We start from the raw sequence: 16,731 nt of genomic DNA, 5'->3' as shown, positions 1-16,731 counted from the left end.
TCCTGGACGAGAACCCTTTTATGATGAGGTGTGCCACGTAGAAGGACTTCCTGACTACTGTGGCAATGTAACTATCAAAGGAGAGACTACTGTCCTCCTGGGTCCCAAGGTCTCTTATCACACATTCGGTGTTAAGTAGATTGCTGCCTATGTGGTAGTTCATGGGTACAGAGTTTTTACCAAAGGGGATGACACTGCACTTTTTGGCATTGAGCTTGAGGCCATGGCTCTGACACCAGGCATCTGTCTCAGAAAGGCCCTTCTGTAGGATGTTCACATCATTTGGGGACTTGACTATGGCTCCTAGTTTGCAGTCATCTGCGAACTTCATTAGCCAGAGGCCTTCTGTGTTAGCCTGTACTTCAGAGAAGTAGATACCAAACAGGAGTGGTCCCAGGACGGAACCCTGTGGTACTCCACTTGTCACTGGTTTGAGGTCAGATTTGGAGTCTGCAACTTTTACAGTGTGAGTTCTGTCAGTGAGCCAGTTGGCAACCCATCTTGTGACGTAGGGATTTATGCCTAGTTTATTGAGTTTAGCTATAATTCCAGAATGGGGGATGGTGTCGAAAGCCTTGGCGAGGTCAAGATATGCTGTGTGAACCACTTTACCCTCATCTACGGCTTTGGTGACTGCCTCAAAGAAGTCAATCAGGTTCAGGAGGTGTCATGTCAACTGTCACCACTTCCTGATTAAATGTCACTCTCTCCTACCTTCTTCGACATTCATGCCCAACTATCATGTGTCTTCTTACTTTAATTTGTTGAATTCATCCATCTTCTGGTTGTATGTCCATGTGTCCTCATCTTTTTTTCAGTTTCTGCTTTACCAAATCATCTACTTTTCCTTCAAATGTGACAGACCCATTGTAATCTGTTTTTATTTAACCTTCTCTGCAGCTAGAGCATCTTTGCCTTCAGCTCTGTTTTCCTAATTTCTTTATTTGTTCCACATTATGTGTCTTACTACCTATCTCAAGCACTTCGCCTCCATCACCTTAAGCTTCTTCAGCTGTTCTGCCTTTATTGCCCATGTTTCTGTGCTATATAGGGGCACTGGTTGCAACCTTATTCTGTACACCTTACTTTTCAGTTTTATTGGCATTCTTCTGTCAGATTATACCCCTGACACTTTTTGCCAGTTGGCTGCAACAACTCTGTTTCTGGTTCTGATGTCTTAATTTAGATTTCTCTTCTCCTAAACCACATTTCAAAGAAACCTGAAGCTGTTAACGTGTTCCACTATTTTCAGCTTCTCCTGACCCCACCCCTGCTGCAATGACCATTGTCTTGTCCGTACGCCATTTCATACTATGTGCCTTCAGTTTTGCATTCTACTCCACAGTAATCTGTTCAAGTTCCTTTTCAGGGACTGTTTGTAGTGCTACATTGTCTGTATATAGTAACAACTTTGTTGAACTGTTTGCTAATGCATTCCATCACCACTATGAACAGTAGTGGGCTCACAGCTGAACATTTATGCACATCCACTGCTACCAGGGAACCACTCTGAGTCACAACACTGTTTATACTTCTGCCATTCCATTCCTGCACTAGTTTCTACCAATGTTTCTGATAGTTCACATCTAGCTCACATCTTTGTATGACAGCATAAACCAACTTTGTTGGGACCTTGTCATCTGCTTTCTGCGTGTCTAGATCCTCCTTATTGTTCTTCTTCTTCTTCACTTTTTGTCTCACTGCAAATTGGGATGGCTGCACTGCATCCTGACCTGACTATAAGCTGCACATCTCCTATTCTACTTTGTTTATTCATTTACTAATTAATCACACTTTCCATCACTTTCATGCTGTGTGGCAGGAGTCTGATACATTAGTACTGCCTGCAGCTGTGATTAACCCCTTTGCTTTATATATATATATATATATATATATATATATATATATATATATATATATATATATGTATATATATATATGTATATATATATGTATATATATTTCCTCCCACATCCGAAGGGTGTGCCATAGGTGAATTGTCATTTCTTTAAAATGACTGTAGGCATGTGTGCACTGAAAGTGAATGTGTGCATCCAGTGCGGGTTTGGCACCTTATTCAGATTACCTGTTTTTTTCCTTGTGCTCAGTGAGTGGGAGACTAGGTTTCCTGGCTCCTCTGTGACCCTGAAATGTGTTAAATGCCCAAAAGAATCTCATAGCATCACAAGATTTACAAAACGCAAATCTAAAATTGGGTATTTTTATAGTTAAAAAGATCTGCAGAAGGCACATTCCTGTCTAGTACATTATTCAATACTTTCTTAAACTTTTATCAAACTTAAACAATAAGCACACTTTGTCCATATGCAAGGTACAGACTCCTATGCCTTCCAAAGCCATTAAACTTTTGGCCTCCATTTCACCATATTGTCTTTTAATGTCCCATGCCCAGTAAACTTTCCTCACCATCTAGCTGACTGCTACCTACATTTTAATAGGTTCATAGGTTCATAGGTTTATACTAGGCTATCTGCCCTAAGGCATTTATAAGCCTAGCTCAAATTTTTGTGGCTTACGCCACCCCTTATATGAAAAAATACTGTGCCCATTAGTTTGTTGTGCCTCTGTCCAGCAGTGACACAGATATGATTCCCGGGGTAAACCTACGATCTCCCATCCACAGGTCTAGATTTCTCTTGAACAGAGTCAGCGAGGTGCTCTGCCTCACATGGACCGGGATTTTATTCCACAGCATAGGGAGTCTCTGAGTGATAAATCTATCCCTCCAGCACGTCCTATTTATATCCGTGCTAAGGTTTAAGTCGCTTGCTCTAGTGGTTTTGGTGGATTTGGATTTTTTGAGGTGGAGCATGTCCATTAATTCCGGGTTGGACATGGCCTTGTATGTCAGGCACATGTCACCTCTGAGCAGACGGTATGCAACTGAATAGAGCTGGAGTTTCTTCAATCTGGCAGCATATGACAGATTTTGGAGTCCCTTGATCCTTTTGATGAGGAACTTTTGGGGTCTCTCCAATTGCTGCAGATGTCGGGTGAGATACATCCCGAATGGGGCATTGTACTCGATCATTGGTCTGATAATTGAAGAGTACAGGGGAACAATGACCTCACTAGATCTGGATGTGAATCCCTTCATGATCAGGTGGGCAATGTAGAAGGTCTTTCTAACCACTTTAGCAATGTGAGTGTCAAAAGAAAGGCCACTGTCAACCTGGGTCCCCAGGTCCCTGATAACCTCTTCTGTGCTTAGTGGATTGCCACCTATATGGTAGCTTGGGGTTACCTTGTTTTTCGAAGGGTATGACTATACATTTTTGGCGTTTAACTTCAGGCCATGGCTCTGGCACCAGCTATCTGTTTCCGTGAGTCCCTTCTGAAGGATATCCGTGTCCGATGCACTTTCCACTATGGCGCCCAGTTTGCAGTCGTCTGCAAACTTTGTCAGCCAAAGTCCTCCCATGTTGGCCTGTACTTTTGAGAAGTAGGTGCCAAACAATAGGGGCCAAGGACCGAGCCCTGTGGGACACCACTTGTGACCGGCTTGGAGTCTGACACAGCGCCAGCAACTCTAACCCTGTGGGTTCTGTCCTTAAGCCAGTTTGTAACCCATCTTGTGACATATGGGTTTACATTTAAGCTGGTAAGTTTTTCTACAATACCCGAGTGGGGTATTGTGTCGAAAGCCTTTGCAAGGTCAAGGTAGGCTGTATGGACTGCCTTTCCCTCATCAATGGCCTTGGTGACTGTTTCAAGAAGTTGACCAAGTTCAAAAGGCATGATCTTCCCTTGACAAAGCCAAACTGGGTCGGGTCCAATGTCTGCAAGTCCCCTATATCTTTGTTTATGAGCTCCATTATGATCCTCTCCATAGCTTTGCAGACTAGACTTGTTAAGCTCATGGGGCGTAATTACCAGGGTCCGTGAGGCGCCGCTTTGTGGAGTGGGACCACAGTTGCCGTCGCCACTCCTTGGGCACGTATCCTGTGGTAAGGCTGAGATTAAACAGCTGCCTTATGTGCGGGTTTAATTCCTCATTTAGCTCGTGTAGCACACAGCCGGGACACCATCCGGTCCCATTGATGCTGTGTTTTTAGCTTTAGAGAGAGCAGCTTTCACCTGCATTTGAGATGTCCGGGAGGCTACACTCGGCTGGGATAGTTATCTCTCCTTTAGGGGAGAGGGGTGAAGTTTGCACTGAACCTGTCTGCCAGTATATTGGCAATGTCTGTGGGTTCAGTGATTTTTGTATCATTTTGGACTAATTCTGAGCATATCTGGGAGTTTCCACCCAGGTTCCTAATATAGCTGAAAAAGGCCTTATGATTGTCCTTTGAATCCATGGCAATTTTTCTCTCAAAATTGGCCTTAGTTGATTTTATGAGTGCTCGTATTTTTTACTAATAATGATCAGGGTGACTTCCCTTTTATGGATTTTGTTCTATCATGTAATAGCTTTCTCCTCTTATTGTAAAGTTTGTTAATGGCTGGGGTCCACCAGACTGGACGTTTGCCCTTTGTGGAAAGAGTCTTGGTTTTATTTGGGATTGCCTGATCCATGCAGTCCTGGAGGTGTTCATAGAAGGCATTTGTAAGGGCTTCCGCAGCTTGGGTTGTGGTTTCCTCTGGCTCAGGGGCCTTGAAGGATACCACACCAGTCTTGAGTAGTGTGAAGTTTGCTTTAGAGAAGTTCTTCACTATGGTCTTTTTTGTTTGGGGTGGGGGCGGGATGTGGATTTCCAGTGAGATTAGTTTATGATCAGATCTCAATTGACTGTGACATCATTCAGTAAACTCTCTTTCCCCATCTAGCTAATGGTTTAATGCCAACCACCATTCTGGAAACTTTCTGTATACTTGCAATGCTGGACTATAAATTCACATGTCTTACACTGCCTGCTACTCCCTGACAAACATGCTGAATACACAGAGCTATACTTCCATATTTTTACTATGTAGCCATATACCTTATAACCTTCCCATTCATGCACTTTTAATGTTGCTTATCAAAAGCCTTATTATAGGTTCATAGGTTGGTACTGGGCTATCTGCCCGAAGGCATATATTAGCCCAGCCACGTTGTACGGTATTCACCGCCCCTTTAGTAGTTCCCTAGACCCTTGTACTAGCAGCTACTACCCTTGGCCCCTATCTAGTAGTGCTGTTGGTGTGATCCCTGGTGTGAACTTTCTGTTACCCATCCACTCATCAAGGTTCCTCTTGAAGAGTGATAGTGAGGGGCTCTGTCTTATGTAGATCAGGACCCTGTTCCATAGTAAGGGAAGTCTCTGCGAAGGGAATCTATCCCTCCAGCATGTTCTATTCATTGTTGTGTTGAGGTTTATATCCCTAGAGCGTGTAGCTCGAGTAGATTTGATTTTGCTAAGATGGAGCATGTTCAACAATTCTGGGTTGGACATGGCTCTGTACGTTAGACAGAGATCACCTCTGAGAAAGCGGTATGCAACAGAGAACAGTCTTAGATTTTTCAATCGTGCTGCATAGGACAACTGTTTGAGGCCAGTAATCCTCTTGGTTAGGTACCTTTGTGGTCTCTCCAGCTGCTGGAGATGTCTAGCCAGGTACATTCCAATTGGTGCATTGTACTCAATAATGGGTCTGATGAGGGAAGAGTAGAGGGGCACCATTACATCCTTAGATCTTGATGCACTTTCGTGATCAGATGGGTCACATAGAAGGATTTTCTAACCACTTTGGCAACATGGTTATCAAAGGAAAGCTGACTATCTACTTGGGTCCCTAGATCCCTTATTTCTTCTTCAGATTTCAGGGGATTACCTCCTATGTTGTAGTTTGCGGGTACTCTGTTTTTCCAAAGGGGATTACTACGCATTTTTTTGCATTTAGCTTGAGACCATGGCTTTGACATCATGCATCAGTCTCATTTAGGCCCTTCTGGAGGATCTCCATGTCGGCCGGAGACTCTATTATAGCACCCAGTTTGCAGTTGTCTGCAAACTTAGTCAGCCACAGCCCTTCCGTGCTTACCTGTACTTCTGAGAAGTATATGCCAAACAGGAGGGGCCCCAGGACAGAGCCCTGAGACACACCACTCATTACTGGTCTGGATTCGGACATAGCTCCCACTACTCTTACTTTATGGGATCTGTCTGAGAGCCAGTTTGCGATCTATCATGTGACGTAAGGGTTTATGCCCAGGCTGGTGAGCTTATCAATAATACCTGAATGGGGAATGGTGTCAAATGCTTTAGCAAGGTCAAGGTAAGCCGTGTGTACCTCCTTTCCCTTATCTATAGCCTGAGTAACTGTCTCAAAGAAATCCACCAGGTTCAGGAGGCATGATCTGCCCTTGACGAAGCCGAACTGTGTGGGATCCAGCGACTGGAGGTTCCCAGTCTCTCCGTTTATGAGTTCCATAATGATTCGCTCCATAGCCTTACAGATCAGACTGGTCAGGCTTATTGGTCCGTAGTTCCCAGGGTCAGTTGTGGCCCCACCCTTGTGTAGTGGGACCACCATTGCCATGCGCCAATGTATGGGCACATATCCTGTGGAGAGGCTGAGACTGAACAGGGTAATAAGATGCGGGGTTAATTCCTTTTGGAGCTCGCGTACGACACAGCCTGGGACACCATCTAGTCCCATGGAGGCAGTGTTTTTAGCTTTAGATAGAGCCTTGTTAACCAACATATCAGTAATAATTGGACTTACACAATCCCCTAGAATGGTAATAGGCCCTGTAGGTGGTGAGGGGGGGGAGAAATTTGCACTGAACCTGTCAGCCAAGATGTTGGCAATGTCAGAAGGGTCAGTGTATTTTGTTCCATTTTGTACTAGCTCAGAACAGACCTGAGCGTTGCCATTTAGGTTTTTGACATAGCCATAGAAGGCCTTATGGTTATCCTTGGCATCCTTGGCAACTTTCTTTTCAAAATTAGCTTTAGTTGACTTGATGAGGGCCCTCAATTTCTTACTAATGCTGATCAGGGATGATTTTTCTACTTGAGATTTGACCTTTTTTTGTATAAGTCTCCTCCTTTTATTGTAATTGTTTGCTTATGGCCGGGATCCACCAGACTGGTTTCTTCTTGCTTGAGGAAGGAGTCTTGGTTTTATTTGGGATAGCACGGTCCATGCAATCCTGAAGATGCATATAGAGTGCCTTGGTGTAGGATTCCGCATCCTGGATATCATTATCCTTCTGCAAGGGAATAGTGAAGCTTTCCACTTCGGGTGCAAGTAGTTTGAAGTTTGCTTTGGAAAGGTTTTTGACTAGGGTTTCTCTGACTGGGGGAGGTGGAGGAGTGAGGATGTCCAGGGTTATCAGTTTGTGGTCGGATGTGACCAAGGAGGGGGTAATAACGGGTGTGGTACAATGGACACCCATATTTGTGATGATTAAATCCAATATGTTGTCCCCTCTAGTGGGGGAACATACAAGTTGTTCAAGGGCATTTGAATTTATAAATTCTATGAATCGCTGAGCATAGGAGTTGGAACATTGGTAGTTCGCCCATTCTATACCAGGGTAGTTGAAATCACCCAAGATTATGGTGTTGGGTAGGACCTTTATATTTTCCAATGTCTCAAGGAATGCAGAGTGAGCATCTTGGGACATGGTGGGCGATCTATAACCGGCTACGACTTGAAATGTGGTTTTGCCTGCTGATAGTTGCGCATGGATGATCTCTGGGTCATCATGCTGCGCTACTAACCTGGAGATATGGGTATCCTTGATGAATATGGATACACCTCCGCCCTTTGTACTGCGATCCGGTAACTGAGGCCGGAAGGTATGATATGAATTGTAACCTGGCAGTGCTGGGATGCTCTCTTGAGCCTTGAACCAGGTTTCTGTCACTGCACAAACATCGATTTTCTCCATGCTGAGGAGAGCCTCGAGTGTGTGCATTTTGAGGATGAGACTTCTGGCGTTGAGTAGCATTACCCTTAGCTTTTGGTTACCTGTGCTGGTTATGGTGGTTGGTTTGTCCTTTGAGCCTTGCCTAAAAAAGGCACTATGGGGACGGCAAGAGCCTGGGCCAGTATTCGAAAAACCTAGGGGTGACAGGTGCAACCCATCTCTGGCAAAACAGCGAGGCTTGTCTATCATGTCATCCCAGGCAGACAGACACTGGATCCCCTTACAATGACACCAGAAGCTTAGCCAATTGTTGAAATTGATCATTTTGTCTTTGTATTGTGGTATCATTCTAGGTGAAGGTAGTATGCTACTCAAGGTCAGGGTCATACCAGCTTGGGCTACATGATCAGAGAGCCCCTCAATGTCTCTTTTCATGTAGTCCAGGGAGGTACGTCTTAGGTCATTCACACCAACATGTACAATAACAGCGTCATACTTGTTCTGGAGTGACCTAAGTGCCTGTGTTATGTGGCGGATCCGAGCACCCGAGAGGCAGCTGACAGTAACCTTTTCCTTGTTCAGCCTGGTGAGTGGAACATCTGTGTGCCTTACTATAGAGTCTCCTATTACTAGCGTATTAGGTATGGTGTTTTGCCTTAAGGGCTGTTGTGAGGCACACTGCTGAGGTGAATTATGTGTTTTCCGGCTTGTGTTTGGGGGTGCAGGTTGCTTGCTTGTCTGCTTTGGAGGGCACTGTTTCTTTTTCAGATTGGTACCTAGTGCCTCCGAATTCTAACAGAATTACTTCTAACAAGGCCTTATTCATCTAACAATGCCTGTACTTGGTCCTCATCAGACCATTAAAGAGTACAATACCCCTTTGGTATATACCTGACCAGGCATATGCAAGAACTGATGTATCCAAGGACGTTCTTCACAAAAAGAATACAAGGCATAAACAACATGCCATATGTGGACTGCCTCAAATTCCTGTCCCTGTGCTTGGTCTCCTACAGACTGCTGAGAACTCTATACCTGGCCTACAAAGCATACTCTGATCCTCCTTTTATGGACCTGTTGCAAATCTGGAAAACAAATAACATCAGAATTACCTGACCAAGGGTGTAATCCTCATCTGCAACATAAACAGGACATGGTAGAGGGACAGCTAGGTTTCTCAGAGACCACCCCTTCTCTGGGACAGGCTTCCTGTCCATGTGAAGCAGGGTTCTTCCCTAACCCAATTCAAGTGTAACTTGAACCAGTGGATGGGGAAATCAGAAATTTACCCCCGGGCTGGCATCTATGTATGTAGTTTTATTTATTTGTTGATATTTGTTTACTAGGAAAGTCCGGCTGGATTATTATATACATTTTCAGCACAGGCATGGGGAGAGAAGCTCCATAAATAAAAGCTGCACAAATAAAAGCTAGTAGACAGTGGCAGCCAGCAAATGTTTGACCTCCCATGCCTAAGCCTACATATATCCTTTGAAATGATGCAAAGTTATAAAAACTTGTCAGATGCATTTGGGAAGCAAGTCTAGGGTCATTGGCTTAGTAATCACCTATGAAATTATAATGCCTGATTATACTTTCCTATTCTAATTTCATATAGAGGTAGCAGGGGCCTAATATCTAAATGAATTCTACCTGAATAAATCCATTCAAAACTTCTGCCTAATACATACATATATATATATATATATATATATATATATATAAATATATATATATATATATATATATATATATATATTCATAATAAACATACATATGTGTGTATATATATATATATATATATATATATATACACACACACACACACACACACACACACACATATATATATATATATATATATATATGTATATATGTGTGTGTGTGTGTGTGTGTGTGTGTGTGTGTGTGTGTGTATATATATATATATATATATATATATATATATATAGATTATTGTAAAATAATTGGCTCCCCTTTAGTCGACACACAGACAGAAAAAAAAAAACTCAAATAATCAAACCAAATAACTTTAATACAATTTATTTTTTGCAGGGGCAAGCCCACCCTGCATCCCCCACATGGGGATATACACCATCTGTTACCTTAATATTCCTACTTTGAGACTGCCCAGAACTGGGGAAAAGGCATATTTAGCATCCTCAGTATTATAGTGATTCTGTTCAAGTGGAATCAGCAGAAAAGGTGTTGACCAAACATGGAATGATGAATTTAACGGAAGCCATGTATAGTGCTGTCACCTCACAGCAAAGAGTTCCTCATTTTGATTCTTTCTGTGCAGAGTCTGCATGTCCTCCCTGTGTTCTCATGGGTTTCCTCCGGGTGCTGCAGTTTCCTTCCACATTCCAAAGACATGGAGTAGATGGACTGGACACTCTAAATTGGCCATAGGTGTGTGTGTATGAGATTGTGTGATGTGGAAGAACTGCTGCAGCAGGGCTAGCCACCCGACCATGTAAACCTTGGCTCTAGATGATTGTCACTGTTGAAAGTGACACCCTGACCCCATGCGCAAAAATGCGAAAAAGGAGTTGTGGATGGATGGATATATACATACAAACATACATGCAAATATATCTATATGTGTATATACATATAGTTTCATACTTGGGTCATTCTGCATTTAGGCTGCAAGGATTAAAAAAAATGTAGAATAATTTAACCCATGCATATACTTTCTGATTCATATATAATCATTTAGCCTTATTTGAAAAACACTAATTTATGTTGCAAAATGCACATTCATTTTTAACTTATTCCATAAATATGGAACACATTAAGATAAGCATATGGTCCTTTTCCTAGTTCTGCCTTAATTAAATACATAGTATACCTATAAATTCAAATGGTTTTGGTACTTTTGAGGGAAATGCTTCAAGTATCGACATCTGGTTGGTCGACACACTTTGGTTGACAGAAACAGATGGTTGACAGGTGTGTAAGACTGATAGCTGCGACAAATGGGGAACATGCCCTTTCCCCGAGGATTATTTTATCTCAGAGTTGGTGTATATAATTAACAGGGGGTGTCAGGGGCTCAGGGGGCTTGCTCCCTGAGCAAAAAACTTGCTTTTTATTTTGCATGCCAGAGGTTAATCCTCGGGGCATGCTAAGTAGCCTGTTGACATTAATGAATCAGCATTTCGGATGTCAATATTTTCTCCATTCAACTTTGGAGACTATATCCATGCACACACACACATACATATATATATATATATATATATATATATATATATATATGTGAGTGTGTGTGTGTGTGTGTGTGTGTGTATACACATATATATATATATATATATATATATATATATATATATATACACACACACACACACACACACACACACACACACACACACACACACACCACAAAATTACATATACTGTAAAAGTGTGGAATACTGTGTAAAAACTTGGGTCTTGCAAACAGGTTATATCCAAACCAAATGACAAAGTGATCACAAAGACAAACCATTCAGTAAAAACTTTTAGAAAAACCCAGCCAAGCTAGAGTCTTTACTGAATAACACCTTAAATCTCCTTTAGTGGAAGCCCATGGGATGTATGCAAATATATAGACCCTTAAGGGCATATTCACCTACATGTCTTCTGGATGCCCATGACTTTTTAACTTTTTAACTCTTTATGGGTACATAAAGGTGTCTAAGTTGTAAGGTATTACACAGTGAAGACTCCAGTTTGGATGGGCTTTTCTTGCAGTTTTTACTGAATGTTTTGTCTGTCTGACGTTTTTCTCTTTGAGTTGGATGTTTTTTGGGATATTTTGCAGGCTCCTTAATGTTTATGGACATCAGGCTTATCTTAAGCTCAGAGTTTCTTAAGTATAGCCAAACAGTCCAGTTATGGTGTACTGATGAGGTCACAAAAAGGTCAAAACATGCATGTCTCCAGCTAGTGGGTTATGGATTTAGTGGCCTCAATGTATCCATAAAGACTGGTGAAAGGTCATGGACTTTCAGAAGCCATGTAGCTAAAACACTACATGTTCTTTATGTCCTAAGGCTGTAGCTTGGCTGGGTTTTCTTGCAGTTTACACACACACACACACACACACACACACACACACACACACACGCACGCACATACAAATTAGTGTCGCATGAAACACTGAACACTCATAGGTGCCAACTCTGTAAATAGCGATCAGTTTAGGGCAAGTGCTCTTATAAGCAAATGCTCAAAAAAAAATACTACTTTCCATTTTTTGCAGGGGGCAAGCTCCCCTGCACCACTCATGTGGGAGGCTGTGCTAATTCTATATAAAAACTCCACGATCACACAACAGTGGGGTAAGAGCAATTCCCTTACCTCGCTGTACAGAGATCCTATCCAAAAGACTGGCAGCAGAAACTCCATTAAGAAGAATGTTTGCTCACATGAGCTTTTGCTTTTTTTTTTTACAGCACAAAAAATCATTCACTCAAGTGAGTGTTCAGTCCCCCTAATTATAACCAATGTGTCTGCAATCTCTGCAGATGGAAAACTCGAAAGTTGGAAGTTCGAATTTCTGTTTTGCTGAACATCTCCATGTTCGAAGTTCACTGTACAGTGATTGTGATACAGTGTGGTTTGGGGAATGCATCCCTTTCCTCATTGTAGTGCAATCTCAGAGTTGGGGGTGTGGGGGACTTGCTCCTCTGCAGAAACATGATGTAAGGTGTAGGAGTTTAAACTGCCTGCGCTCCTATATGGGCATTATATGATCTCTTCAATGATAATGTCCAAGTCCAACCTGCTGAATTTCTTCAGCAGATTCGACATTGTGATCTGTTGAATGTTTTTACATTCGCTATTTTTTGTCGGTGTTCTGAATGGGATTTATTGTGTCCCGCAACATTTTGATAGTAAACCTATATACTTCTAATAATCAAAAGACTACTTACCCAAAACTGAATTTACAGAGATGAAAACACAGAACTGTGAATACACCGATCACAATACCGAAATTTTTTAACAGGGAACATATTCTCCCCCACTCCCCTAACTAAATATACCAACTCCAGGGTTGTACTACAATGGGAAAAAGGGCAAATTTCCCCATGTTGGCCAAGTGCATATGTTCCCTGTTAATAAATTTGATAATGTAATCGTTCGTTGTATTCAAAGTTCGGTGATGTCATCTCGGTAAATTCAATTTCGGGTAAGTGGTCTTTCGATGATTAGAAGTAGACCCATGTAGATACACACACACACACACACACACACACACATACACATATATATATATATATATATATATATATATATATTTATCTATCTCTCTCTCTATATATATATATGTATGTATATATATACATATATATATATATATATATATATGTATATATACATGTATATATCTATACACACACACACACACACACATATATATATATATATATATATATATATATATATATATATATATATACACACACACACACACACACACACACACACACACACACACACACACATAAACACACGTGCAATCACATGTATACACACATAGTATCTACAGACATACACACATATAGATATATATATATACACACACACACACACACACACACACACACACATACACACACACACCTATGTGTATGTGTATCTGTCTCTCCTTATATATAAGGTGGCACAGTGGCATAGCAGATAGTGTTGTTGGCTCACAATAAGAGGTCATTCAGTTACATTCTTGACTGGGATGCCTTCTGTGCATAGTCTGCATGTCCTCCCTGTGATCACATGGGTTTTCTCTGTTTTTTCCCACATTAAAAAATCGTGTGGTGGGTGAATTGGACGCACTAAATTAGCAATAGGTGTGAGTGAGTGTATATGTGTGGAATGGAAGAACAACTGCAGCAGAGCTAGCCACCCAGCAGTGTGAACATTGCCTCTGGATGATTATCACTGTTGATGTGACATAGTGGGTTGTGGATGGATTTACTAGTATTGTTTAGTGCTGGGTGTATAATTCACACAGTATCTATATACAAATCTATCTCTCTCTCTGTAAATAAAGCCTTTGGCCTCCACTTTCTTATAGTTGCACAGATATACATATCAATATATGTAAGCAGGTATGCATTTATAATACATAATGGCCTCCACTCTGTTCTTTCATTACTGATCGCTAAGATAAAAATAATCAAATCTGATCACCGTGAAGTGAATTTTGTGTTTCTTTACATGTGGCAGCCTGTATTAGTGCTTTTCTGTGTGAGACTAAAACAGTATATAGAGTAATGAATTAAACGTTTGCACGCATTTTAAACATATACACTTTATATTTACGTTTATAAATTAAACTGACTTGCAATTCAGCAGAGGCAAGCCGTAATATTGTTTATTAATCAATCGGTCAATAAAAAACGTATTTATGTATATGTTTATCCAAAGGGGGAATAAACACTCGAAAAAGACAAAACCTAGTCACCTGCCTGATCATCTGTAGTCTCACCTGCTTATGCACAAGAAAAGCCATACAACTAAGGCTTCCCATTCTGGGATGGGGCATCCTGACCATCACAAACACGTTATCGAAGTATCATCCCCCTTCAGAAACTGTTTTACTGTATAACTCTGATCTGGCATGCACAAACCAAGACACAAATACGCATCTATTTTAGACTGCATTTGGTCGCACAAGTGAAAATCAAGAGACTTGCACAACCGTCTGTTCAAAGAGAAGAGACGCTATAAAAAGCAACCTGAAGGAGGGGGAACAGCGAATACGGCTAGGCTATTTTTGTCATTATCTCGGAAGCCGCTGAATTATACTTGTAACCACATGCGTTCTTAAACCCGGAACTATCAACACTGCTACATTATTTAAGTGAAAAGTGGTGAGTGAAAAGCATAAAAAGAGTAGGCAGGAAACAAACAACAAAGAAGACGCTCTACATATAGCAGTTTACACACCGCTTACAGAGGCAGTGAGAAAACTCTTGCGCCCTGCCTGTTTTTAAAAGACTTTTGCCCACCAGCAGGTGGTAACAACAGATCCGATTACAACGTTATAGCCGTTTGTTGTTAGTGCCACCATTCTGGGATAGGGCCAAAGGCGTGTAACGATCAAAAAGTACATCGTAACGTACTTATTGGGTTAACTGCATCTCTGTGTGGAACTTGAAATTATTGTGGTAGTTGCTGCTTCCGGTACTGAATCCCAGGCTACGCTACACCTGTTATATTAATAATTGTATATAATAAGTGGCTGGAGGCATTAAACAAAGAAGGTGCATGAAACGACTTGTAGTAATACTAGCGCAAAGTACAAGTCTGTAGGGAGAAGGGGAGGGAAATAACAATTACGTGTGTGGAGAAGGTAAGTTACCTTAGGTAACAAACTAGTGAACCAAAATTACCGTTAGGCATCGCCTCGCGCGCGCCCTGATTGTGTGCAGGTAACATGTCATCCCTCAGAGAAGAGCCCGAGTTGGATTTTGACATGCTTTTCGAGTTTAACAGCGGCGATGATCGCAGCAACAGTTACTGTCGAGGTTTGTAAAATAAATCAAGTATAACATGTTCTGTCATATTTAGACCAGGTTGTAGGCTTCTTTTTCAGCAGGACAAAATGCCCATGGGTAAATTACCTTTTTTGTCGGCTGTCTGATTCGTCTGTTAATACACCGTACTGGTCACATTAAAACCTGTATGAACTTGCACATAAATGTGCTTTATTAAAACAATCCGTTTTCTTTGACTGATTTTGCTGCAGATGTACACAAGAATAGTACTATTATGAAAAAGTCATTAGCCTATCAGGCAGTATATGCCCGTCTACAATGCCTCCGAATAGGAAGAGAAATGGATGACATGATTAGGGCACAGTTTCATGTACTTACGGGTGATCTATGAACTGGTAGCGTTATCACACCACGTTCTGTGCAAGATATAGTATTCACAGTGCTACATTTTAGGGAGGCACACAGGTAGTAGAGGTACAATCATGTATGCAAAATCCATATTTATGATTTTTATGAGTAAGTGTTGCAGTGACATAGGGGATGTAAATAAAGTTTTTACACAGTACCAGTTGCAGCAACAGTGTTGAGTTAGGCACTTTTTGAAAATTTTGCTGACTTCTCCAGCTGCACCGGAGACTCTGTTGGCATGTTCAGTCGAGCTGTTAGTGATTTGTTGGACTTTATTTTTTCTTAACTGTGTTTTAAGATCATTAGAATGACCCCCATATTTAACTGGTTAGACTCCACATAGATGATTGTAAGCATGCTATACTTTTTTACGTTTTCATTCGTGTTTCAGTGCAGAATACAACTTCTGGAAAAAAATATAGAAACATTTGTGTGATGTAGGCGTAGTAATTAGCTTTTTTAAGATAAAACTTAAACAGTTAAGAAATGTATAACAGCAGTTCGTACACAACTAGCAAACGTTGTAGACTCATTTCTTAATCATATCTCAACCTAGGCACATATTATAGACATTTTCAGTTGTCAAATGTACCGTTGATGGCTTCCATTTAATGTTTTTTTCTTACATTTCTTATGCAGAGTATCTAAAGCATAAGCGTAATCAGATCCATTTGTTTTAATGTGTAAAAGATATTTATAAAGTTTGATAAGTTAAGTGCAAATATTTTTTTAAATCAGGGCTGTGAAAATCCTGTCATACTGCACAGAAGTGGTTGAGTACCTTAAGGGCAGGCATGAAAATGAGCATAGTCATATGAGTAATGACTAAGAACGTTTGAGCACTGAGTCTTAGATATGTTCTCTGGGCTTTACAAGGCTAGGTGAAAAATGAGTAGCATTAGCTGTTCTCATACATGGAAATTATGCCTCTGCTCAACAGGTGTTACGTATAATGCTAAAAGTGGTAGCCAAGAAGAACATGAACTCCGACACAAACAAATATGA

The 16,731-nt window shown here is 41.2% G+C and overlaps 1 protein-coding gene across 2 annotated transcripts in view; it reads left to right on the top strand.

The window, feature by feature from the left end:
- Positions 1-15,235: 15,235 nt before the first annotated feature.
- NFATC1 (nuclear factor of activated T cells 1) overlaps positions 15,236-16,731 on the top strand; it is a 1,564,586-nt gene continuing 1,563,090 nt past the window's right edge. Inside the window, exon 1 of one of the 2 annotated variants that reach the window (XM_044066987.1) lies at positions 15,236-15,348. In XM_044066987.1, the coding sequence (XP_043922922.1) occupies positions 15,258-15,348 (91 nt within the window). In that variant the 5' untranslated portion in view covers positions 15,236-15,257. The remainder of the gene's footprint in view (positions 15,349-16,731) is intronic. The other variant, XM_044066986.1, reaches the window with a different exon arrangement.

Source organism: Protopterus annectens, chromosome 3.part1, assembly GCF_019279795.1.
Source record: "Protopterus annectens isolate FY-2018-M chromosome 3.part1, PAN1.0, whole genome shotgun sequence".
Taxonomy (NCBI): domain Eukaryota; kingdom Metazoa; phylum Chordata; order Ceratodontiformes; family Protopteridae; genus Protopterus; species Protopterus annectens.
The sequence above is the reverse complement of the archived record's forward strand: the minus strand, read 5'-3'. Positions and strand labels throughout refer to the sequence as shown.